The sequence below is a fragment of the Pygocentrus nattereri genome, chromosome 5 (assembly GCF_015220715.1).
Source record: "Pygocentrus nattereri isolate fPygNat1 chromosome 5, fPygNat1.pri, whole genome shotgun sequence".
In the NCBI taxonomy this organism is placed as follows: Eukaryota; Metazoa; Chordata; class Actinopteri; order Characiformes; family Serrasalmidae; genus Pygocentrus; species Pygocentrus nattereri.
Window position 1 is genome coordinate 7,079,649 of NC_051215.1, and position 22,440 is coordinate 7,102,088.

Here is a 22,440-nt window from a genome sequence, read left to right on the forward strand (position 1 = left end):
CCCAGATCTGGCCCACACAATGTAACGTGAGTAGAACTATAGGATACGGCCCAAATCTGGTCCCAATCTGACCCAACGAAATTGTTAGGCCACAGTACCCATGCCAGAATCGTCCCTCAAATGTAGACATGAGGCAAAATTGTATGAAGCTGTCCAGGATCTGGCCCTATTCTGGCCCACATGCCTAACATCTACCCGGTAGTCAGCCAACACTCACATAGGAAAGCCAGAATCGGCCCAAAACTGTGTGCTATCTGGGAAGTAGAACCATTTCAAGCGTCAATGATTCATATTGATGGAGAATGTGTTTTATATGGTTGTATACAGAACCTTTTTGAAAGTGGCTCTAAATAGCACCAAAAAAGGTTCTTCTACTCTTACGATGTCAAGATTGTAACAACAGCCCTTTTTGTGATATATATAGAACTTTGTACCATCTGAAGAACCACTTAACCATGCAAACACCTGTTTGAGCAAGGGATGTTTCTACATAGAGCTCAGGGTTCTAAACAGAACCACTGCCTTCACTAAAGAACCCTTGAAGACCTGTCTTTTTGAGGAAAGTTGTCGGAAGAAAAACCCGTATCTCCAAACTGGTGACTTTACAGGAAAAGCAAAAAACCTGCATCACTTTTAATGCAAGTCAATGGAACCAGACTTTTTTCCAAGTCATTTTGGGCCGTTTCTTTTGGTCCATTCTTCATGACATTGACACGCAATATAAAGGGTAACTTGTACTTTCAAATTGTGTCAAAAACTGAAAAACGACACAAATGGAGATACGAGGTTTTGTTCCCAGAAGCTAACACGAACTTGCTCGTTTCCACAGCAACGGGCGAGGCGCTCAGGCCCCGCCTCCAGCGAGCGCGTCGGCGGAAGTGAGGCACGAGGAAGCGGGGAGAAGGGCAGATTTTTAACGGGCACATTTTTGGGGGAAACCTCAGTTGTTTTTGTTTCTTAAACAGAAATTAATCAAAAAACGGCGTTTAAAACGAGCTGTAGACAGCCGACCAAAGACCGCCAAGGCAACACATTATTCCACAGCCAGCTCCTTCGCTGCACTTGGACGGAAAGTATGACTCTGAGGTAAAAAAATGTAGCAACGTCTTCACATTTTGACAGTAGGTTATAATCCTTTCTGTTTGCTAATAAATGACATTGTGAAGTGAAATAACGTAACATATAAATACCTGATGATAGTTGTATACATGCGTCGTGAGTACAGCTTACCTTGCTAGCCAGCACGGAGCTGAAATCAGCTTTTTGTTCGAGGAATTTTCCATTCCACCTTAAATGATGCGGCACTTCACTAACTACGTTCTAGCGTCTCGGGTGCCTGAATGCAACTGCTGGACCATTTAAGGTGGAACGGCTAAATTCAGCTGGCGAGTAGGGAGCTGAACTCGGCTTCTTCTTGCCGACTGCCTCTCTCTTTGCTAACTAACAACACACATTCAGCACACCCTTTCATATTTGGTTCACTGAGATGCTTGGGTTAGTTTCTACAGCTGGTTAAATGAACGAAACATTCACTTTTGTCCAGTGTGTGAGCCTGAAATTGTGTTTTTTTTTATCTCCGTTGTCAGGCTACTTTTGTGGAAGATGCACTGTGGATATGCAAGATGCCCTGGATGCTAACTTATCTCCCATAGCTGTATTCCTTTTGAACGAAGTGCAAAGGAGGGACAATGTAGATTGAACTGCATACATTTAATCCCAGCCTTTACATTTCTACCTAATATTCCACTAATGGCACTCTTATAGTGTTGAGTCATGCAGCGCTCTTGCACCTAATCAGAGAATGAAGCAGTGATTTGAAGTGTTTTGTCAGATATAGTAGGCCCCGTCCATAAAACACAACACGATGTCACTAGCTGAGCAGTCTCAGAAGTGGTTCCCCACTCACGTCCAAGTGACGGTCCTCCAAGCGGCAGACCTCCAGCCGAAGGGGAAGAATGGCACCAACGATGCCTACACGATCATCCAGCTTGGGAAAGAGAAATATTCAACGTCGGTGGCGGAGAAGACCTTGAGTCCAGTATGGAGAGAGGAGGCTTCGTTCGAGTTGCCGGGCCTGCTTGTGGAGGGCAACCCGGAGATTTACGAACTGTGCCTCATAGTCATGCACAGGTCTCTGGTTGGGATGGATAAGTTTCTAGGACAGAAGAGCATCAACCTCAACGAGATCTTTGACAACAAGGAACGAAGAAAGATCAAGTAAGTGACACTTGTTCCCATCTCTTTTGCCTTCTGTTGGAAGGTTATGAGTGGTATGAAGGAATGTAAGTGAAGCATCTGAAAAGAATTACTTTCACTTTGCTTTGTCCTGATGGTTGAGTAGTAGGGGACCGTGGACCATATCAACAGAAGTCAGCGCGGTGCTGTAGTAGCCAGCCCAATAATCTTATTAAATCCAGCAGGCTAATCCCTTTACCACACAGACCAATGCTTAGGTCAGTGCTGGGTTGAGTTACTCTGTGCCAGGGGTGTTCTTGACATGCCTAGACTAATTTGGTAAGGCTCTACAATTAACTGTGTATTAAAATACACTAAATCCTAACTCTTCCATCCTAATTGATCACCGTGCAAAAATGAGGCATTTCTGTAAACAGTCGAGCAAATAAAAGCAAAGTAATTCACTTGAGCGTGCTCCGAGCAAGTAGTGATGACCAATCTCAGATATTCACTTCCTGTCAAACCACAGGAATTCACATGTTGCATGTGTGCCCAACATTTAAATATAGATTATGTTAATCACGCTTGATTGCTGTAATGGCAGTGCAGACACAATCTCTATTATCACCTATTATTCTCTGTTATTATTATTATTATTATTATTATTATTATTAATATGCAACCATGCTTTTTATACATACATACATACACATATAAGAGATGAATATGTTTGAAATAAGTGTTAGGTGTTGGATTTTGATGCACTTCCTCAGTCTACCATTCAATTCCAGGCACTAGACCCCACCCATATTTCGGTCATATGCCTGCTCTGAATCACTGTGTTTTCCCCTCTGTAGTCATAGTGGGTCACGTTAAGGTGCAGCGCGTAGGCTGTCCACCTCATTCTTGCAAATATTCTGTGCGGCATCCTGTGTCAGTATGCTTGATTTGTCAACAGCAGACCACTAACTCAATAGGGAAGTTTTCTTCATCGCAGCTAGCAACCACCAAGTTATTCTTGAAAGCCAGTAGCAGAAGTTCATAAGAATACTAAGCTGTCGACTTTGGCCTAAAAGTAAGTCCAGTCATTTAGGCTACATCGCTCCCACAGCAACGTCAAGAAAAATTCCAACAAATTTCAGAAAAATATAACAACCGCCTTGTTTAAGTGAGCTTTTATTTGAGTTTAGAGTTTATAGCACCGTTAAGATTATTCCTTTGGTAGCACTACTGAAGGGCAGCATTCATAGCGCTACATCACACCTACAGAAGCCTTTTTTGACAACTGATATAAACCACTTTTACATGGCTTGCATCAGTTGCCGTACAGGCTACGTTTGTATTATTATGATTTTTTTTTTTCCCACAGCCTAGAAAGTGTTATGAGGATGGGTGCTTTGTAGAATAAGCCTTCATTATTTTTTAGATAATTATGAGAAAAGATGACGTAATCCTCTATTATTCCCACAACAGGGAAATTCTCGTATGTCAGCTGTCACGAAAAGCGATGCAGGTCTTCTGAATGGTGCCGTACAGTAAAGTGCTGTCGTTCCTTTTAACTCTTAAAACTTTTAGGGGTTCCAAATTTCTATTCCTCGCTTTCATATGGAGATTGAGATTGCACCACTGTTTCTTTTCCTATACTGATAATGATTTTTTATTTATTATTTTTTTTATGGTAGTAGCCTGATACAGATACTGAGCGTTGTAATAGCAGACTAATGATGTGTACATTTGTATAGTACCTCTATAGCGGTTGCTGAATAAATCATTGTAGTTACTGGACATTAAGCCTAAAGATGAATTGATTTATAACCCTGAAGATTAAGCAGTTGAGTGCAGCATGTAGTTTCTCAAGTTCATTAGTAAAAATGCAGAACGCTGTTTAGTCCATTTCTCACACATGCGTCAGGTACTGCAGTCCATACTGTTTTGGCTCTGCATAATCCACATTAAAATTTCTCTGCCTAATACTCTGGAACAGTCGTAGACTTGTACCCTTAAGCTTTGCATGGTGTATAATTAAGGTATATACATATTCAACCTCCCAAAATGAATGTGCTAGAGAATACAAACAATGGAAGAAGGCATGGCCAGAAACGTTTCATCTATGCCTTTGTCAGGCAGTGCTGTATAGAAGAAACAATGAGATGAAAAGATAGCGTGTGACTTCACAGCAGGCCTTTTCTCTGGCAAAGCCTGTAAGCAGATGAACGAGTCTGGTGAGGACAATTACTTGCAGTAAGATTTCCTTTCTGGTTTGTCTGGCCTCAGTGACTAACAGGTGTATTTCACCCAGCGGGCCCTGTTTTACCAGGCCCAGCCCACAGCAGCTTTTAGAAACACGTTCAGTCAAGCATTCAAACAGCTGCACATTTGACCTTTTCCTGTTCGAATGATTTGAGGTAGTGCAACTATTTCTGTTTGTGCATTATGGTACGTGCATTGTCAGACGCTGAGCTTTAAGCTTTTGTCTAGCTGTGCATGGTGGCCAATTCACTTTGAGCTTTGGAACCGCGTGTCGTAGGAGGAACGGGACCCGTCATTGCTGGTGGTTTATTACAGTCACTGGACATGTCAGTGATGGTGTGTAATGTGTAGACTTTGTAAATCTCTCCCATTGTTGAAATCGTGATTTGTTTCTATTTATGTTGTTGCATAGTTAAATAGTTGTGAGGGAATTCAGACACACCCCTCTTTTATAATACCGTGTTGTCTCTGAGCCTGTTAAAGGGGCCATATTCTGTCGTTTTTTTTGTATTTTATTTTATGTTTTTCTGAGCCACTAATGTCTTTTTTGTGGGTTTCTGTACCAGACAGTCATTCCTTTTTACGTGACCGTTTTCTTCCTCTCTATTTGACCTCTGTTCTGATTGAGTTCCATGTATTCTACCTTACCGTAGTACACTCCAGGCTGAAACACTCCTTATACCAGGGGTCAGCAACCCAAATTTTAAGAACTATTTTGTCCTTTCAACAAAAATCAAACCACATTGGGGGCCACAGCATTTTGTTAATATTATTGATGAACGTTTTACCATTTAACGTGTTAACATTTTTTAAAAATATGTGCTAATATCCTTGTAGAGGCTAAGAAAAATAAAGTAAATGAAAAAGCAGACTTCCTTTCTCTGCGTTGGGCCTTGGCTCTGTTATAGCTGCTTTTCTCGCATCTCCAGCAGGAAACTTTTCTGAAAAAGTGGAATAGTCTCTTGTTAGACCTCTCTCAGCGTTCGACTGTTTATGAGGCTGTCAGCTTCTCATTGTCCAGCTTCTTTTTTGAATTTTGAATTTTCAGGTTCCATCTTAAATGGTGCCTGAGGCGCCAGAATACAACTGCTGCATGATTTAAGGTGGAACAGGACAATTTGAACAAGATGCTGGCAAGTAAGAAGCGACTTCAGCCTCGTGACTTTTTAGTGTTTGACCTTAGTTTCTTGTTGCTGATTAAACCTATCAGGAAAACAGCTGGAGTGATTGAGTGCAAGTAAGTCCCTTCGTCTCCAGATTATCAATGTCCATCTTAAATGTTTCTCTTTGCCTTTCTGTTTGCTACTAGCTAGGCAAGAATGTTGGCTGTGTTGGTGACCAGCAGTCTACATGATCTTCAGGGTAAAAGGGTGAATTAGCATTAACATTAACTCCAGTGTTTATGGCCATTTATTGTTAGAACAGTGTGAGAACGATCGGCAGATCTTGATTTTACTGTATTTTATTGCCTAAAAATCAAATTCTGCTGTGGAGCCGCGACAGGGCAGTAAATGGGCCGCACGTTGCTGACCCCTGATTTATACCTTCCTCATGAATAGGCTGGACTAAACTGCTGTAGACTGAATGGGTGGATGTGTATAAATCTGTAGCCAGATTTTCATAATATGACAAAACAATAAATACAAAATGGGCTGTTTTTGCAGTTTAGTTTGAATGAACGTGGTTTTGACTAACAATGTTTACATACTACATTAATCTTATTTAAATAATATTAAAAAAAAAGTTTTCTGTCTTTTGTGTTGTGGGTCTCTGCAATTTTTCAGAAAGACACTGTAAAGTTTTGTCATGAAACTAATTGTTCAGAAAGGGAGCAGATTCCAGCAGATAGGCTGCATCATCCGAAGAGTCTTTTAACGCCCTTTATTCTCTACAATCTGAATTCGATACAGTGTATTATAGTGCATTAGAGAAGGAAAGCCTTGGCTGATGGAATACTGTAATCTCCCGTGTGGCATAATCTGGCCGTTTGTCAGTCATGCAGAAGTTTGCAATTGAATTACCTCCAAGCCATTGCAGAGTGGAGCTTAGAGTCCCATCTGCTGGTAATTATCATATAGGCTACATCATCACCTCTCCAGCACATTAGAGCCTTTCCCCTTAGCCGGAGAGACAGTGGCACGATATGTCATAATCACTGCCAGGCGTTTATTTTATTTACTCAAGCAGTCCGTGGAAAGCACACCTAGGGGGGCTTTTGTCGTACCGTAAGTCAAGCGAATACTGGCTTGATGTGAGCACAAATCTCCTTGTAGCCCCTCCTTGGCCTTTGAGACTTGGAGTCCCACGCTGGCCCTGTTCTCTCTGACACATAGCACAAGTGCGTTTTGACGAGGCTCGACAGGCCCTAATTATCACGCACCTGTGTTTGTTGATTGTGCGGAGGTTCCCAGTGGTCCGCGCTGAGTGGGAGCGTGTTGTGAATCCAGGCATAGGGAGGTTTATCTTGGCCTTGACGCCCACGGTAAGAGCAGGGAGTCGAGCCTCTTCTCGTCATGCTCTCTTCAGAGCTGCCCTTCTGGGCCAGGAAACCAGGTAAAACCCTTGCACGCCTGGCTACATATGGCGGCCCTGTGTGTGAATGGGCTTGAACTGTGGCATTATGGGAATGGAGCACTTCACACAGTGGCAGGCTGCGGTTGCCCTGGTGGAGAGTGAATGAATATTTACGATCGTGCTGGCATGAATATAAAGCTGGATGTCAAACTCTGTTCCTGGAGAACTGGTGTGTGTGTATATAAACTGCTCAAAAACATAAAGGGAACACTTAAACAACACAATATAACTCCAAGTGAATCAAACTTCTGTGAAATCAAACTGTCCACTTAGGAAGCAACACTGATTGACAATCAATTTCACAGCTGTTGTGCAAATGGAACAGACAACAGGTGGAAATCATTGGCAATTAGCAAGACACACTCAGTAAAGGAGTGGTTCTGCAGGTGGGGACCACAGACCACTTCTCAGTACCTTTCTGCTTTCTGGCTGATGTTTTGGTCACTTTTGAATGTTGGGGGTGCTTTCACACTCGTGGTAGCAGGAGACGGACTCTACAACCCACACAAGTGGCTCAGGTAGTGCAGCTCATCCAGGATGGCACATCATGCGAGCTGTGGCAAGAAGGTTTGCTGTGTCTGTCAGCGTAGTGTCCAGAGGCTGGAGGCGCTACCAGCAGACAGGCCACTACACCAGGAGACATGGAGGAGGCTGTAGGAGGGCAACAACCCAGCAGCAGGACCGCTACCTCCACCTTTGTGCAAGGAGGAACAGGAGGAGCACTGCCAGAGTCCTGCAAAATGACCTCCAGAAGGCCACAAATGTGCATGTGTCTGCACAAACGGTTAGAAACCGACTCCATGAGGATGGTATGAGGGCCCGACGTCCACAGATGGGGGTTGTGCTCACAGCCCAACACCGTGAAGGACGCTTGGCATTTGCCAGAGAACACCAGGATTGGCAAATTCGCCACTGGCGTCCTGTGCTCTTCACAGATGAAAGCAGGTTCACACTGAGCACATGTGACAGACGTGACAGAGTCTGGAGACGCCGTGGAGAGCGATCTGCTGCCTGCAACATCCTTCAGCATGACCGGTTTGGCAGTGGGTCAGTAATGGTGTGGGGTGGCATTTCTTTGGAGGGCCGCACAGCCCTCCATGTGCTTGCCAGAGGTAGCCTGACTGCCATTAGGTACCGAGATGAGATCCTCAGACCCCTTGTGAGACCATATGCTGGTGCGGTTGGCCCTGGGTTCCTCCTAATGCAGGACAATGCTAGACCTCATGTGGCTGGAGTGTGTCAGCAGTTCCTGCAAGATGAAGGCATTGAAGCTATGGACTGGCCCGTCCATTCCCCAGACCTGAATCTGATTGAGCACATCTGGGACATCATGTCTCGCTCCATCCACCAACGCCACATTGCACCACAGACTGTCCAGGAGTTGGTGGATGCTTTAGTCCAGGTCTGGGAGGAGATCCCTCAGGAGACCATCCACCACCTCATCAGGAGCATGCCCAGGCGTTGTAGGGAGGTCATACAGGCACATGGAGGCCACACACAATACAGAGCCTCATTTTGACTTGTTTTAAAGACATTACATCACAGTTGGATCAGCCTGTAGTGTGTTTTTCCACTTTACTTTTGTGTCCATTGGTAAATAAATTTGATTTCCATTGATGATTTTTGTGATTTTGTTGTCAGCACATTCAACTTTGTACAGAACAAAGTATTCAATGAGAATATTTCATTCATTCAGATCTAGGATGTGTTATTTGAGTGTTCCCTTTATTTTTTTGAGCAGTGTATTAGGGGTGGGTAAAATGACAGTATGTAATCATTATTGTGAAAAATGATGCCACAAACAGCTTTTCTGAGTGTAATTTTAAGTTCAAGACAGCCTTGCTTAATTGGGTATAGTGTAGCACATTGTGGAAAACATTGCGTGAAAAAGATGTCGTTTTTATTGTGGCACTGTTGGTGCATTATGTCTGTTCACAACCTCATGAATAAAATAAAATGTTGTATGTATTGTATATGTAATTTTTTTTTAAGGGATGCAGTGATAAGAGCATAGTTGGTTAACATTTATAAAAAGTAGGACTACATCTCCCTCCATTAGCATTGCAGCAGAATGTAACATTTATTTCAGTGGGGTTATAAATACAGTAAAATGAACAGGATTCAGACATTTTAGCACAGTAATCCAGCATCACCTAAACATTCTGCTCTTTTAGAGTACAATAAATATACTGTCAAATGCCAGTTTAAAATGTCGGTCAAATCTGAACATCTCTGCTTCACCAGTATTATTTTATGATGATATATGATATATACTGATATGATTCTGATATCATTGTGCATTTCTAATATTTTGCCATGTTGCCCACCTTAGTGTATACTCAGGGTTTTACTTGCAATCTGCACTGATCCTGCAAAAATTGCCAAAAAAGTCTAAAAATCTAATGCTGTTAGTAGGAGTGCGACGATTATTCGACTTAGTCGACTAAATTCGACGACCAGATTAGTTGGCAACTAAATGATTAGTCGATTGCACGTCTTTCTCGTGCTCACTAGGAACGTTTTGCCGTTACTGCTCACTGGAGAGTTAACAATAGAGCGACGGCTGCTCAAGACCAGAATCCTCAAAAGTGTTAGAGCTGAACTCACGAAAAAGGTTGTCAGTTGTGCTGTTTTATAAAGCCGACCTCATCTGGCACGGGAGCATATCCTCCACGCAGGAGCGTCTGGAGAGGAGACTTGTCGGCTAACTGGGTGAAGATGTGCCGTGTCCCAAACCGCATACTAGTTCAGTAAATAGTGTGTAAAATAGTGGATATACAATTAGAAGTGCATTCATTGGTGATTGGTGCATCGTCATTTTAGCGCCGAGGCCGCTGGTGCGGTCAGATTCGGCGAACACAGGTGAACGATTACAAACAGTTCTCTGTTCTCTGCGAACGTTTAGCTCCATTTGCTAACAGTTTAAGGAGGTAGTTCTTCGTGAACATGCAGGGTAGCTGGACAAAGGGGTGCCGTTGAAATGAGCGTTTGTGCAAAATCCTTCAAATTTAACTGTTTGTAGAGACGTTTGCCACAAACATTCGCCGCTTTCCCGTTAGCTCTACCGGAGCGCGTCTCCTCTGCAGCGGGGAGTGTCTACTCTCAGAAGAGAGCGACACTCACAAGAGCACAGGGAGACACTGGCTTTCCTTCGTTTCAGTAAAGACTGATTGTAAGATTTAGTTTCAGAATGAACACAGCACAGACTGCACTGATAGACTTTTTATTTACTTGTTTAAAGGAAAACTGATTTAGTTTTGTCGTATTTTATTGCTGCTACTTGGCACATCCTTGGTAATAAACGTTGACAGGAAAAAAACATTGGCGTTTTATTTTTTTATCTTTTGTACTAGCAAGAAAGTTCATTAAAACAGTGAATTCTTGAATGTGACTCATCTTTTATTGTCTTCATTGTTAGTTAGCAAATGCATGAAACAACCTCCTGCTAAATTTAAAAGCTAATAGCTACATGAAAGTTTTTTGGTAATGTAGTGATTCATAATCCGAATAATCGGTTATTTGTTTCAGTAATCAAGCGAATATTTGACTATCAAATTAGTCGTTTGTTGCAGCCCTGGCTGTTAGCCGGACAGATATAACCATCAGTCTCTAATGAAGTGATTAATGGGAGAAAAGTGGTGCCTCATTATCTTACCAAGCCATTTATTGCTCCATTGTTTTGGAATATTAGTCCAATTTGCTGCAGCAAACAAACAAGTATTACTGATACTATCAGTACTCAGAATGGGGACTAATGTCAGCTGTTCTTGGTTGGTCCAGTTAGCAGACCAGCAAAATTTAGTGTGTGTGACCCCTTAAATCAAGCGGTGGGCTCGCAATATTTGTTATACGGTTGTACCGCAGCCATCAGGGTTGATTCAAGTAGTTGAAACTGTACTATGTTTTCACCTAAAATAAAAACTTATTTCCCCATAAATTGAGTTCCATCCTATTGTTTTTTTGTTTGTTTTTGTTTTTTTGTGCCAAGAAGACCAGCATATCCATGTTATCAGTCTTGGGACATGAAAGCTGAACGTAATGTGCTAGACTGCAAGGTAGTTGTGGTTGTGTTGTCATATAAACAGCACATGGATGTTTGCTTGGCTCTGTTCTAACTGTACAATGGCTTCTTTAGAAGATCTGTGGTTTTAGACTTAATTTCCCTCTTAAAAGTTGTTAAGACAAATTGTTGATCATGTACGCTAAAACGTGCATCTCTTGCAGTACATATAAATATCGGTTTTGGCATGAACTTAAATGAATCTTTCAGACCTATTGGTATCATTTTCTCAGTTGCATGTACAGTTTTGATGAAATTGTACTTTCTTGGGTATTTTAACCTCAATTTATTTTTCCTCATATGTCCTGTTTATTAGTAAAGAAATCCTTTTCACTGTTCTACTGTAATAATTAATATTTGAATTGCTAATGACTTTTATTATGTTATTGACAGCAGCTGGACTGCTTTCTGAGCAGTCACACCTCTGAATTGTGAGGCATATCTTTAGGCTTTAGAAGAATAGAGTTTAGCAAGCTTCAGGTCCTCTGCTGATAGACGTGTTAATGCTTAGGTAGTTTTTTGACACCGTTTTTTTGTAGTTGTTTTACTTTTGTCTCATTATTTTATGGAAGTAGCCGTGTTTTTGCTTATATGGGTTTAGGCTCCACTAGACACCTCTGCCTCAAAGTGATTGTGATTCTGAAAACACTTGTAATGCTGGTGTCTTAATAGACGTCAGTGGGTGCATCCTTCTGAAAATCATTAGTAAAGTTGTCCGTCCCACAGACGTTATATTTACTATGTCAAATTCCAGCCATTTTTATTTTCAGAGTTTACGTACTTCCTTAACATTTGTCAGCTGATGAAATAGATCGTTTAACCTAAAAATGTCAGCCTCGGCATGGGCCTTTTACATGTTTGGTAAAGTCATTGTGTCTGAAAAGCAATCTTAACTCGTTTTAATATCATAAAGCAAAGAAGTAAATGTCTTTTCACTCCACTTAACACGTCTGTTTGACCGAGCTTTGGTTTGGAACAGACTTGTTTCTCACCATCACTGTGTTTTATGTGATTCACTGAGACTCTGAATTAGAAAAAATCCATCCAGGCTTCTTAAAAAAAAGCTTTTATAGCAATATACCTTCCCGTAATTTATGTTGCTACCCAGAAATATTCTTCCTTTTATAATCTCCCAATCTTGGTGTAACCTGCGAACGAACAAAGGCCAGATTTGTGCAAATGTCACCTCCTTTTCACAGAGTTATGGCATCAATCACATTACTTCCAGAAGAGAAAGCAGTAGAGGTTAAGCAAACAGAAGCTGGGGAATGGCCTAGACAGGGGTGTATTACTTCACATTCTTTATGTGTCCCAAACCAACGCAGTTACCAGGGAATTATGTTTATCCCTGCTATAATATGCGTTCTCAGGCAGGGGAAAGGCTTTCAAATGGACTAGCCTGTGGATTTGTGTGAAGTGAAATTGAGTTTCTCAGCAGACAAACACATTGCCCCCTTGTCGTGTGTTTTTTATTTTTTTTTATTTTTTAAATGAATTATACATTTGGAGCAGCCTTACAATAGACACTTTCCACTGGCTTCGTGGAACAGAGGAAACGAAAGTGCGATAGACTGTTTCCGTTTTGTTTTTATCAAGCTGTACAACTGTCAATTCCCTCACTTAAGATTGCTAAATCACTCTTTTCTCTCCACCAGCGCACCAGCGTTAATTTAGGAAATTTAACAGCCTTTATTTGATTTCTAACTATGCACCATCATGCTATATTCAACAAATATACAGGAAATAATTAGTGAAATGATGCATGTCAGTGTGTCCCTTTATTTATTTATTTATTTATTTATTCATTCATTCATTCATTCATTTCAGTATTTATTAATTTATTTGGTCAGTCACTCATTCTGTTAAAAACAGTGTGAGCTCCTCAGTGTAAATGTGCCTAATTTTTATCTGTAGTGGGGCCTGATTTTTATAAGCCAGGAACAATTAAATGAAAATAATAGTTATTTTTCTAACAAATATGTAACATTGTATTAGTATAAGAAACTAAATCTTTAATATTATATTACTGTTATAACAAATGTCCACTTTTTCAGTTGCTTTTATGTAATTTCAGTTTCGTTTTACTTGGTTTATTTTTATTGTTTTCACTCTTAAGTACTAGGCACTTTTATTTTTTCTTTTGATGCTCTTTTTGTTTTTATTTATGTAACACCCTTTGCTTTTGTGAATGAAATACGCTCTATAAATAAGCTTGCCTTGCCTTATATTACATATGTCAGCTTCAGTTAGTTAGTAATTTGAACATTGGAATTTGAGTGTTGTATTTGGAAGTGCAGTGTTTTTAAGTACAGGTAGCCTTATTGTTTCTAATGTACACATAATTATCTTTCTTTTTATCCCTGTTAGCTGGTACACCCTGGATTCCCGTCCTGGTAAGAAGAGGAAGGAGAGAGGGAAGATCCAGGTGAGCATCCAGTTCATGAGGAACAACATGACTGCCAGCATGTTCGACCTCTCCATGCGGGACAAGCCGCGCTCGCCTTTCTCCAAGCTCAAAGACAAGATGAAGGGCCGCAAACATGACAGTGCCTTCTCCGACACCTCCTCTGCCATCCTGCCCCGTTCGGCGCAGTGCGAGACCGACTCTCAGCTTCCCCAGGGCCTGCCGAACCAGCATCTCCAGCCGCCAGCTGGCTGGGTGGAGCCCAAACCCAAACGCTCTCTCCTAGCAGGAACTCAGAAACTCTCTGCTGCCCACTCCATGTCTGACCTGATAGGAACCCACTTCAGGCCCAAACTGGACTCCATGAACTCCATCGAAGAGAGTGGTGAGGGTAGTGCTCAGCCTTTTTTGCGTTTCTGGTTTGAATTCAGTGTGGCAGGATCTTACAGCTATTAAGTGGTTACTGACTAAAGTTTAAAGTTTATTTAGGAAATTTAAAATTTTGAATCGACATTTAGGAAAAGTTTAAATTTACATATATCTACAGTTTTTCCCCAAATTAAGTCAGTCAGCCAAGATGTTTGTTTTTTTTTTTGCCTCTTTATTTTTGCACTTGAACTGTGAGGCTAATTTAATAAAAGTAGGCGAAGGTTCTTTAGGCAATGTCAATTAACATCATGCAAATACAGTTACAGCTGTTTTTGTTGAAATTACCTAACAGCTCAGTATTAAGTTTGTCATTTAACGTTTGAGATTACTGCATACTATTTGAGCCAGGTGAGCATACAGTTTGCTTAATTCTTATCAGTAGGGCATCAGCTTCCATTACTAGTGAGCTGCATAAGCCTTGTAACTCCACTACAAAACTGAAGAAGTGAATTTTGGACATCAACCACGTCTTGGCTCATCACATTTTTTTGGTAAGCGAAGACTTCTAATTTTTTTTTATGTGTTGCTGACTGTCTCTGTCTTTGCTCAGGTGGAGTTGCCCCTCACAGGCGCTCTCAGAGCGAGGTGCCCGGTTACCAGGACGGTGAGGCGGTGGGCGACCCGTTCACAGACATTGGTGACAACATGCCGCAGAAATTTGCCACGCTCCCCCGCAATCGCAACCCCTTTGAAGGAGATCAGGCGGTGTTCTGGGACCGGGCGGACCGGAAGGAGAAGAAGGAGAAGGTCAGCCTGCTCGAGCGAGTGACGGGAAAGAAAGAGGGACGGAAGACGAGCAACGGAGGACGCTCCGGCAGTTCAGGGGACCTCCGATCTCCGAATCCGTTCACCACTGAGCAGGCCAGCGACACCAACCCCTTCCTTCCACACTACATGCCCAGGTACTGGTCATGAGAACAATTTTTATGCTTCTCGCATGTTACACATACAACGGTGGACGATTTGACAATCTGTTACTGATGTCATGATCACGTCACATCACAATACACAATACCTCAGCACATTGCAAACCCCCATGTCCTGAGTGATTGGGTGTTAGTTCATTTTGCCAATATCTTAATTTTTCTTTTTTACCTGTCTTTCGTTCCTTTTTATCACTTAACAAGTTTGTATTTTCTTTTTGTCACAGTTCTTTTGCTGGTGCACTGTTTGTTAACAAACCACAGGAAAAACAAAATGTCATTGGATGTATTCAAGTATCACAGTAGGGGTGGGGGAAATTGATTCTTAGGTTCATCGCGATGCCGATGTCTACAATTCTGAATCGACTCACATCAAAGATCACGTCAAAAATCGATTTTCTAAATTTTAATTTATAATGTAAAGGCGGAACTTGGAAGTGCAGAAGTGCAGTGCCCAGACAGACATAATAAAAACACAACTGGATAAGCCAAAAAAATGAGTGGGCACCATCTGCATTAAAAGCTACGTTAAGTCAGGAGTTGACAACCCAAATGTTAAAAAGAGCTTTTTGTCCTTTCAACAAAAATCAGATTACCTTGGGAGCTGCAAATTTTATGTCCAGTATGTCTCAGTATGTGCTAATGTACTAGTATAGGCTAAAAAATATAAACGGAAATGCTGACTTACTTTTCTCTGCTTTCAGATTTAGCCAAAGCCACTTTCCTCAGACATTTTACAGACACATCAATCCCCTCTACTCTCTACAACAAGACCAAAAGAGAAATTACGAAATCAAAAAAAAGAAAGAAAACGAGTAGAACTGCTGTAACATGTGGACGTCTGTATAATGTGGACTATATAACGTGAATTTATTGCCACTGAATCTTATGTCACCATAACATGCATCGATAATCTGTTTCATAATCGCATCGCTGCCTCTAAATTGTAGTTGACTCATGAGGTGCCTACAGATTCCCACTCCTAGATCACAGTATGTTTTGCCATCTCGGCAACCCCAAATGCTGCATACCAAAATCGCATTGTGCATCTGGTTCCTAAAAACTCATTGTTTTGGCATTTTTATCAGTAGGTTGGGTGAATGTTCCCAGGAACCAAAAAAAAGGCTGATAGTTATGATGCAAGTGTTTTTGTCCACCACATCCTGTATTCATAACACTTTCTGTAAGATCAGAGCTCACTCTAGATCTGCTTGAAATTCGTAACCATGCCACTTCTCTTACTGCTGGACGATACAGATGGCCCTAAAGCCCCTGTTTAATCAGAGGAGAAGGTGTGTCATTAGGAAGATTTTATCAATGTCATTAGGCATCATTTTATCCGAGCAGACTGGACTTACAGGGCCTTTTCGAGCCCCAGTAGTGATATCTGATAGAGTGATAGAGAAGTCAATTAAGCACTTATCTGGCTTTGGCCTGACAGGCCGCTCACCCTCTGCACACCCTCAGATCACAGGTCACTGCGGAGGCCACAGCCTCGGGGAAAACCTCACTTTAACAAAGTGGGAAAAATTCAGAGCCTGTGATTTTTACAAACTAGATGTTCTGCTGTAAGTCAGAGGTGGCACCAGTCTGATACCCAGTAATGGTACTTCTGCAGAAAGTGCTTGAATAAGTATTAGAGGAAAACAAAAGAACAAAAGTTCTGTCACAAATGAACTGAAAACATCAGACTTGCTTGTAGCATTAGTTCATGTAAAGTGAAATGAGAACTACATAGCTAGGTATCATGCTAGAATTACAATTCCTTTGTTTTAAATGGTCTGTTCTGTGTACATTTGTATGTAAGTGAAGTGTAATTATTGTAAAGGGCTTAACTAAATAGAGAAAGAAAGCCGGGGTCATGTAATGATGTTGGCTCTTGGCTCTGTATTTCCTGTGGTGTAGTAGTGTTCGTTTGAGCACTGTACTTTTAGATGGCCATCTTAAGTGAAGTGCTTTGGTTATATGGTTTATTTTAAAGCTCCGTTGTTGAATATACAAATGAGTGAATATCCGATTAACATAGAAAGTTTCAGTATCAGAAAAAGAAAAGTAGCATCATGCCATATTTCAAATGGATGGATGGATGGATGGGATGGATGGATGGTCAGTCTTAAAAATGTATTACTAATATTTGCCTTTGTCAAAGGAATGTAGTGCGCAGGCTACAATATTAGTAATACATTTTTAGGACTGTCTGCCTCTCTGGTTTAAAAAAAAAAAAGCCATTTGTTGGTTGATTTCGTGCAAACAGTACTTATGCTTCAGGAAGCACATGAGTAAAATCATGTCTCAGCTCTCGTACATCAGGCAGAACAGGGCGTTTCAAATGGCCCCAGGCAAAATGGCTAAGCAACCAGGGCCGCTGCCAGGTTCAGTTTCATTTGCCACACTAGAAAATACATTTTCTTTACCAAGTGCTAATTTCTGATCTTTTTTTCACCACATTACTCCCCCTTTTCTTAACCTGTATGTTTGGCATTTTTACATTTTCCCCCATTCTTCCATAAACCGATAAACTGCTCTGAATCCAGAAAGACTGTTTAGTTCAGGGGAGCCCAATCTTAGTCCTGGAGATCTACCACGCTGCATAACTTGGCTCCAACTCAAACCTAACACCTGATTCAGGTAATCAAGGCCTTCAGGACCATCCGAATGTTGTAGCCAGGCGTGTTGGATCTGAACTCTCCAGGGTGGTAGATCTCAAAGACCAGGACTGAATAGTTTATGTACTGAATTTGATTTATTTAGTTATTTAAGTATTTATTTTCCAGTTTAAGCTGAAAATACAGCTTAAGCATATTTGAAGCCTTGTTTACTTGTTGAAGCCTATTTCAATTAATTAATACTTTAATAAAATGTTTAGTGTTATTAAACAGATTAAAGTCAGGTTACCTTATTTAAACAGTAAACATATGCAGGAGTCATATTGTGATAGCAGTGGTCTTCATGCCTGGCCAACTACAGATTTATCTTTGATCTCATTCTTTCTGATCATCTTAATCTTTTTTACGAGATCATTGGATACCATGAAAGGCACTCATAATCAAAATTTGTATTATTTTTATTAAAATGGACTTGTTGATTTAGCTAGCTGTGTTATGAGTAGACTAAAGTGGTTGGGATTGCACTTTGCGAGCATGTGGGGTTTTTTTTATTTATTAAAAAAGCCTTTTATGTTATTCTCATGTAAACTGTCACATTTATTTCAGGGCTGTAGCCTTGGCCTGCAGTGTTGCATACCTGTACATCTTCAAAAGACATGAAAGTAATAGAGGCTCTTGTGGAGCTAAAACTAGTGGGCAGTAATCTACGGTCAGCCACAGCTGCTTTGAGGAATATCAGTCATGTCACTGTTGACTGGATAGATAGTCTTGGAGTGCAGGCTTTTCCACACAGGCTACACTCCGCTAACAAATTACTAGGATGACACTGATTCCACATTGAAATTCATAATTGGAGATGCATTTAAAATAAAGCTTCTGAAACTACAGAGGTTCAGACCTCTGTGTCCTCAAGGCTGATTACATCCATGTAAGTGGCCACAATCCTGGTCTGTAAAGGATGTCTGACATTCGCAATTGCGTTCTATCTCACTTCATTACAGTTTTGTGGCCAAATTAAAGAAAATGTTCAACAATTACAGCTTAAAAGATTTTAAAAGATGAGTCTCAACTCATAAGTGTTTGTGTTGCTCACTGTTTGAAAAAGCGTCCACAGGAAGCCACTAGTGTTTTTTTTTTTTTTTTTCCTCCTTTTTCTTTCCCCTGTTGTCTTGCTCAACTGTTAAAGCTGCATGTGGCATCCCTGAAATGGTAATTGACCGCAGTGATTGTTGGGAAATGGAAAATAGACACATAACTCTCAGCGAGAGCGTGGGAGGTCACAAAGTGACTACCTGCCCCCGTTTCCTGTTAGTGGGCCAAGACCACGCTGTCTATATTTGACACTTCAGGCGGTGTTTGACTTTATTGAGGTCAGTTTAATAATGAAGCTCATTTTATAGGTCAGCAGCTCTGCTTTAATGTGCGTTAACGTAGGTATGGAGGTGTTCACCGTCTCAATCTTAATACAACGACATTTACTGATGAATTAATCAGTCCTTTCCTTTTTGGGGGTAAGATTCATTGATTTATACATCGTCAGACTGAAAGAGAGTGTTTTCTTTTGTGCTGTTTTGCAGTGATAACACAAAACCTATCAGTAATGAAGACTTGAGCCAGAAGAAAAAGGCCTCCCCAGAGAGAAAACAAGGCAAGAAGAACACAAGAGAATCTGTAAGTTCTCATTTCTTTTCTTGGATGAGTTCAACACCCTAACCTCTGCAACAGTGTTTTGTTTTTTGCTACACATTCTGTTATCAGCATAACAGCATGAATGAAAAGTAGAATCTTTGAAATATGTATGCGTGTTTTACAAATTCTTGACACCTCTTTGCTTTAATGACTGTGTGTACTCAAGCTGAGAGACTCCACAAGCTTGTGCAGAATCTCTCGTGAGCAGATCAGATCCATCCGAGAGTCGTTTGAACACGTTCTTCAGTGTAGGCCTGATTAAAGTTGATTATTCATGTGAATTATTTGACTAATAATCGATTAATCAGTTGTTACATTGAAATATTTAGCAATTTTCTGGCAAACTTATCAAGCCATCATTTTGAGCTACAGTAAGCAATAAATCATAGCTAATAATAAAGCATATAATAGTACATATGTAACTTAAACCTCCTATTATCTTTGGGTCAGTTAGAGCCCATTCACTGTTAATCTCTAAATAATGATTGATGTCATTTTTTCACGTCTCATTTGATGCCTTTTTCTGATTTAATGGGGACAACTGGGTAAACAGAACATTTAAATGATGGTATATTTTCAGTGTCCTGTACACATTTTGTATGCGTCAGTGTTCCTTGATGGTCATTTTGAGTTTTATAGTTTTAGCTATATAAAACATTTTACACACACTTGTTTTTGTTGTTTTGGTTGACATTGAGGTCACTCCAACATGCAGTTTTATAGTCTTCAAAAACTGTCCCTCTGCTTTAGGGCCCTAACCTAACAGTCATGTAGGAGTACAAGAAGCATTGATGGTTCACATGACACGGGGGAGTGGAAAACGTATAATTTCCACCAGAACTTTATTTGCCAGAAGTTTAAATTGCTGGAGTCAAATTGACCCCAAGGATAAAATATGTTATCAAATTTGAGGATAACAGGAGCGTTAACCTTATAGCTCCTCAGGCTGCAGCATCAGTTAACCAGTTTAATATTTTAACACGCTAGGTCACTAGACAAGCTCTGTGGGAACAGGTTTCCAGAAAGAGCGGGATAGTTCAGTTTGCCAGAACACTGGTCTGGAGGGAAGGCTACCATTTGCTCTTTGTTGCTGCTGCTTTAGCGTGGTAGAGGGTAACATTGTGCTTCCATGGAAAGTTAAGTCAGACTTGCAAAATGTGTATGTGACTATACTTAATTTAATAAAATGCTCCCAGACTTGTTTTGTGACTTTCAGCCATAATTATTATTTTTCGTTCACTTACATAGAATGAAAAAGACTGAAAAGTCTGATACAACACTATAAGTGCATTGCTGCTCTTTTCAGATTAAGTTGTTAACTTACTGGTTGTTGGACATGACTTTGAAAATGTAAATGAAAAATTGGCAACAGAAATATTTGTTGACGTTTTTGTCAACATCCATAATGTGAAATAATAGTTTGAGCCTCAGTGAAAGTGACAAGACATGGTCAGTTGTCATAAATTAGCTTAAATTTGAATAGTGGTCAAGCTATAGTGTAGAATATTTCTTCTTTTTCGTTTTAAGATTGTTTTCATTTAAGCCTTAAAACGTTTAGAATTTATAGTCACAGATTTTCATTGTAGTCACGAACGTTTGGGCCACACTGAAATGTAACCGCAGTCTAAACAGCTGCTGAAATTTTTTATTTTTTTTGTCTTTTCTTTTAAATACAAGTATAAAAAAAAAAAAGTTCAAACTTGCCAAAACTTTTAATTAATCATTTATTGCAGTACTTTTTGACATCGCAGTAGATGATGCTGATCTCTGCCATGATATCACTGGTGACACTCTGCTTCAACTACCATTTATCTAATTAGCAGATCGAAATAGCTGCTCATCGTCTTTGATCTAGGTGTAATTTGAAATGGTGCGATGTTATTAACGTGTTCCCCCCTTTTTTAGCGAGTGAACAAGCTTGTACATTTCATTCAATAATTGGAATTCCTATTGTGAACAGTGTGCAATTTGTCACTGGTCTGACAGGTCAAACTTATGACCAGTGTTAAACAAGGGTGAAGTAAGCACCATGTCTGGCTTTTGTCATAATTGTAATAATGGTTATTGTCATTACGTCCAGCATGGAATAGCGTTTACTTTGCGCGAAGGAAGGCTGAAATGATATTTAAATGGTTAACAGAGTGCTGAAAATGGCTTTCCTCACCCGGCGTCAAGACCGCGTTAGCAACACGTCTGTGAAATGGCACTGTGAAGACCTAATTAAAGTGTGAGGGGGAGGAAGCCGGTTGAGACGTTTCAAAGGACTCGAGTTTTAGATTTTCAGCGCAGAGGCCCTCATTAGCTTCAGTAATGAGACAACTGGAGAATGCCAAGTGCAAGTCTTATCTCGCCGCTTCCCCTGATTGCACAAATCTGCTCGTCAGCGGTTTGCTAGTTCATGGTCATTTCCTGGGCTCCCTTCAGTGGCTCTGCCAGCTCTCGCCTCAGTGCCTTTCTGCTTCACCCAGTGTCCTGTTTCCCTAAATCCTCCTCCTCTTGCTCTCCGCCAGCCCTGTGAAACACCTTCTTTATTCGACAATGAGTTTCATTTCGAGGCTAGAAGTTTTTCTTGGCTAGTGGAGGATCATCATCCGAAGCGTTGTCTGTGTAGATCATGACAGCTTCACAGATTAGTGAAGGCAGGCAAAATTCAGGGAACTCATCCAACCAACTTTATGAAGACAAAACATCTTAGCTTTGACAGTTTTATGAACGCAAACTGTTCTTTGTTGTTTCCCCAGGGAAAAGAAAAGGAATGTCAGGAGCTCTATCTTTATTATTGTTATCTGAGAAGGCTAATCTTAATTGCTGCTCTTGTCAGCTCATCTAGTCAAGGTCCTGGGTCAGTGTAAGGACTGAAGGCTGGCTAGGAGTCTGAACACTCATCCATCTCAAACACACATCAGCTACTGACTTACTCCGACTTATTTAGCTTGTGAGACCCCCGCCCCCCCCCCCCCCCCCCCCCAACTCTCTAGACATCTCGACATATGTCTTGCATATTGTAATGCAGTACTTATTCATAACATTGCGATTATTTACATAATGGTATGTGCTTATACAGTACTGTGCAAAGGTCAGAGACCACCAAGTACTTATTTAATTTCCAGTGAAAAGGCCATAGAGTACAAGTTATTTGTTTTTCAGGAGATATTTCTGAGAGCATTACATAAAGTAATCCACCTGCATGAGGAAGGGGAAAGTCAAAGCAAATCAAGGGAATAAACAGGATTTCCTAAAACTGGAGTTTCAGGGGAAAAAAATTCAGAAAAAAAAAGGCACTCAGAAAGTGGGACTTTTAACAACTGGTAGACCATCAAAACTGTCACC

At 40.8% G+C, this 22,440-nt stretch overlaps 1 protein-coding gene across 4 annotated transcripts in view; it reads left to right on the plus strand.

Moving 5' to 3' along the window:
• Positions 1 to 882: 882 nt before the first annotated feature.
• LOC108426163 (rab11 family-interacting protein 2) overlaps positions 883 to 22,440 on the plus strand; it is a 31,736-nt gene continuing 10,178 nt past the window's right edge. For 3 of the 4 annotated variants that reach the window (XR_001857752.2, XM_017695473.2, XM_017695475.2), the window contains exons 1-5: positions 883 to 1,086; positions 1,587 to 2,217; positions 13,427 to 13,848; positions 14,443 to 14,794; positions 18,999 to 19,092. Coding sequence is in view for 3 of the 4 variants with exons in the window: in XM_017695473.2 (XP_017550962.1) it covers positions 1,865 to 2,217; positions 13,427 to 13,848; positions 14,443 to 14,794; positions 18,999 to 19,092 (1,221 nt within the window). In the remaining variant the exon portion in view is untranslated. Of the gene's footprint in view, positions 1,122 to 1,586; positions 2,218 to 13,426; positions 13,849 to 14,442; positions 14,795 to 18,998; positions 19,093 to 22,440 lie in introns of all 4 variants that reach the window. The other variant, XM_017695474.2, reaches the window with a different exon arrangement.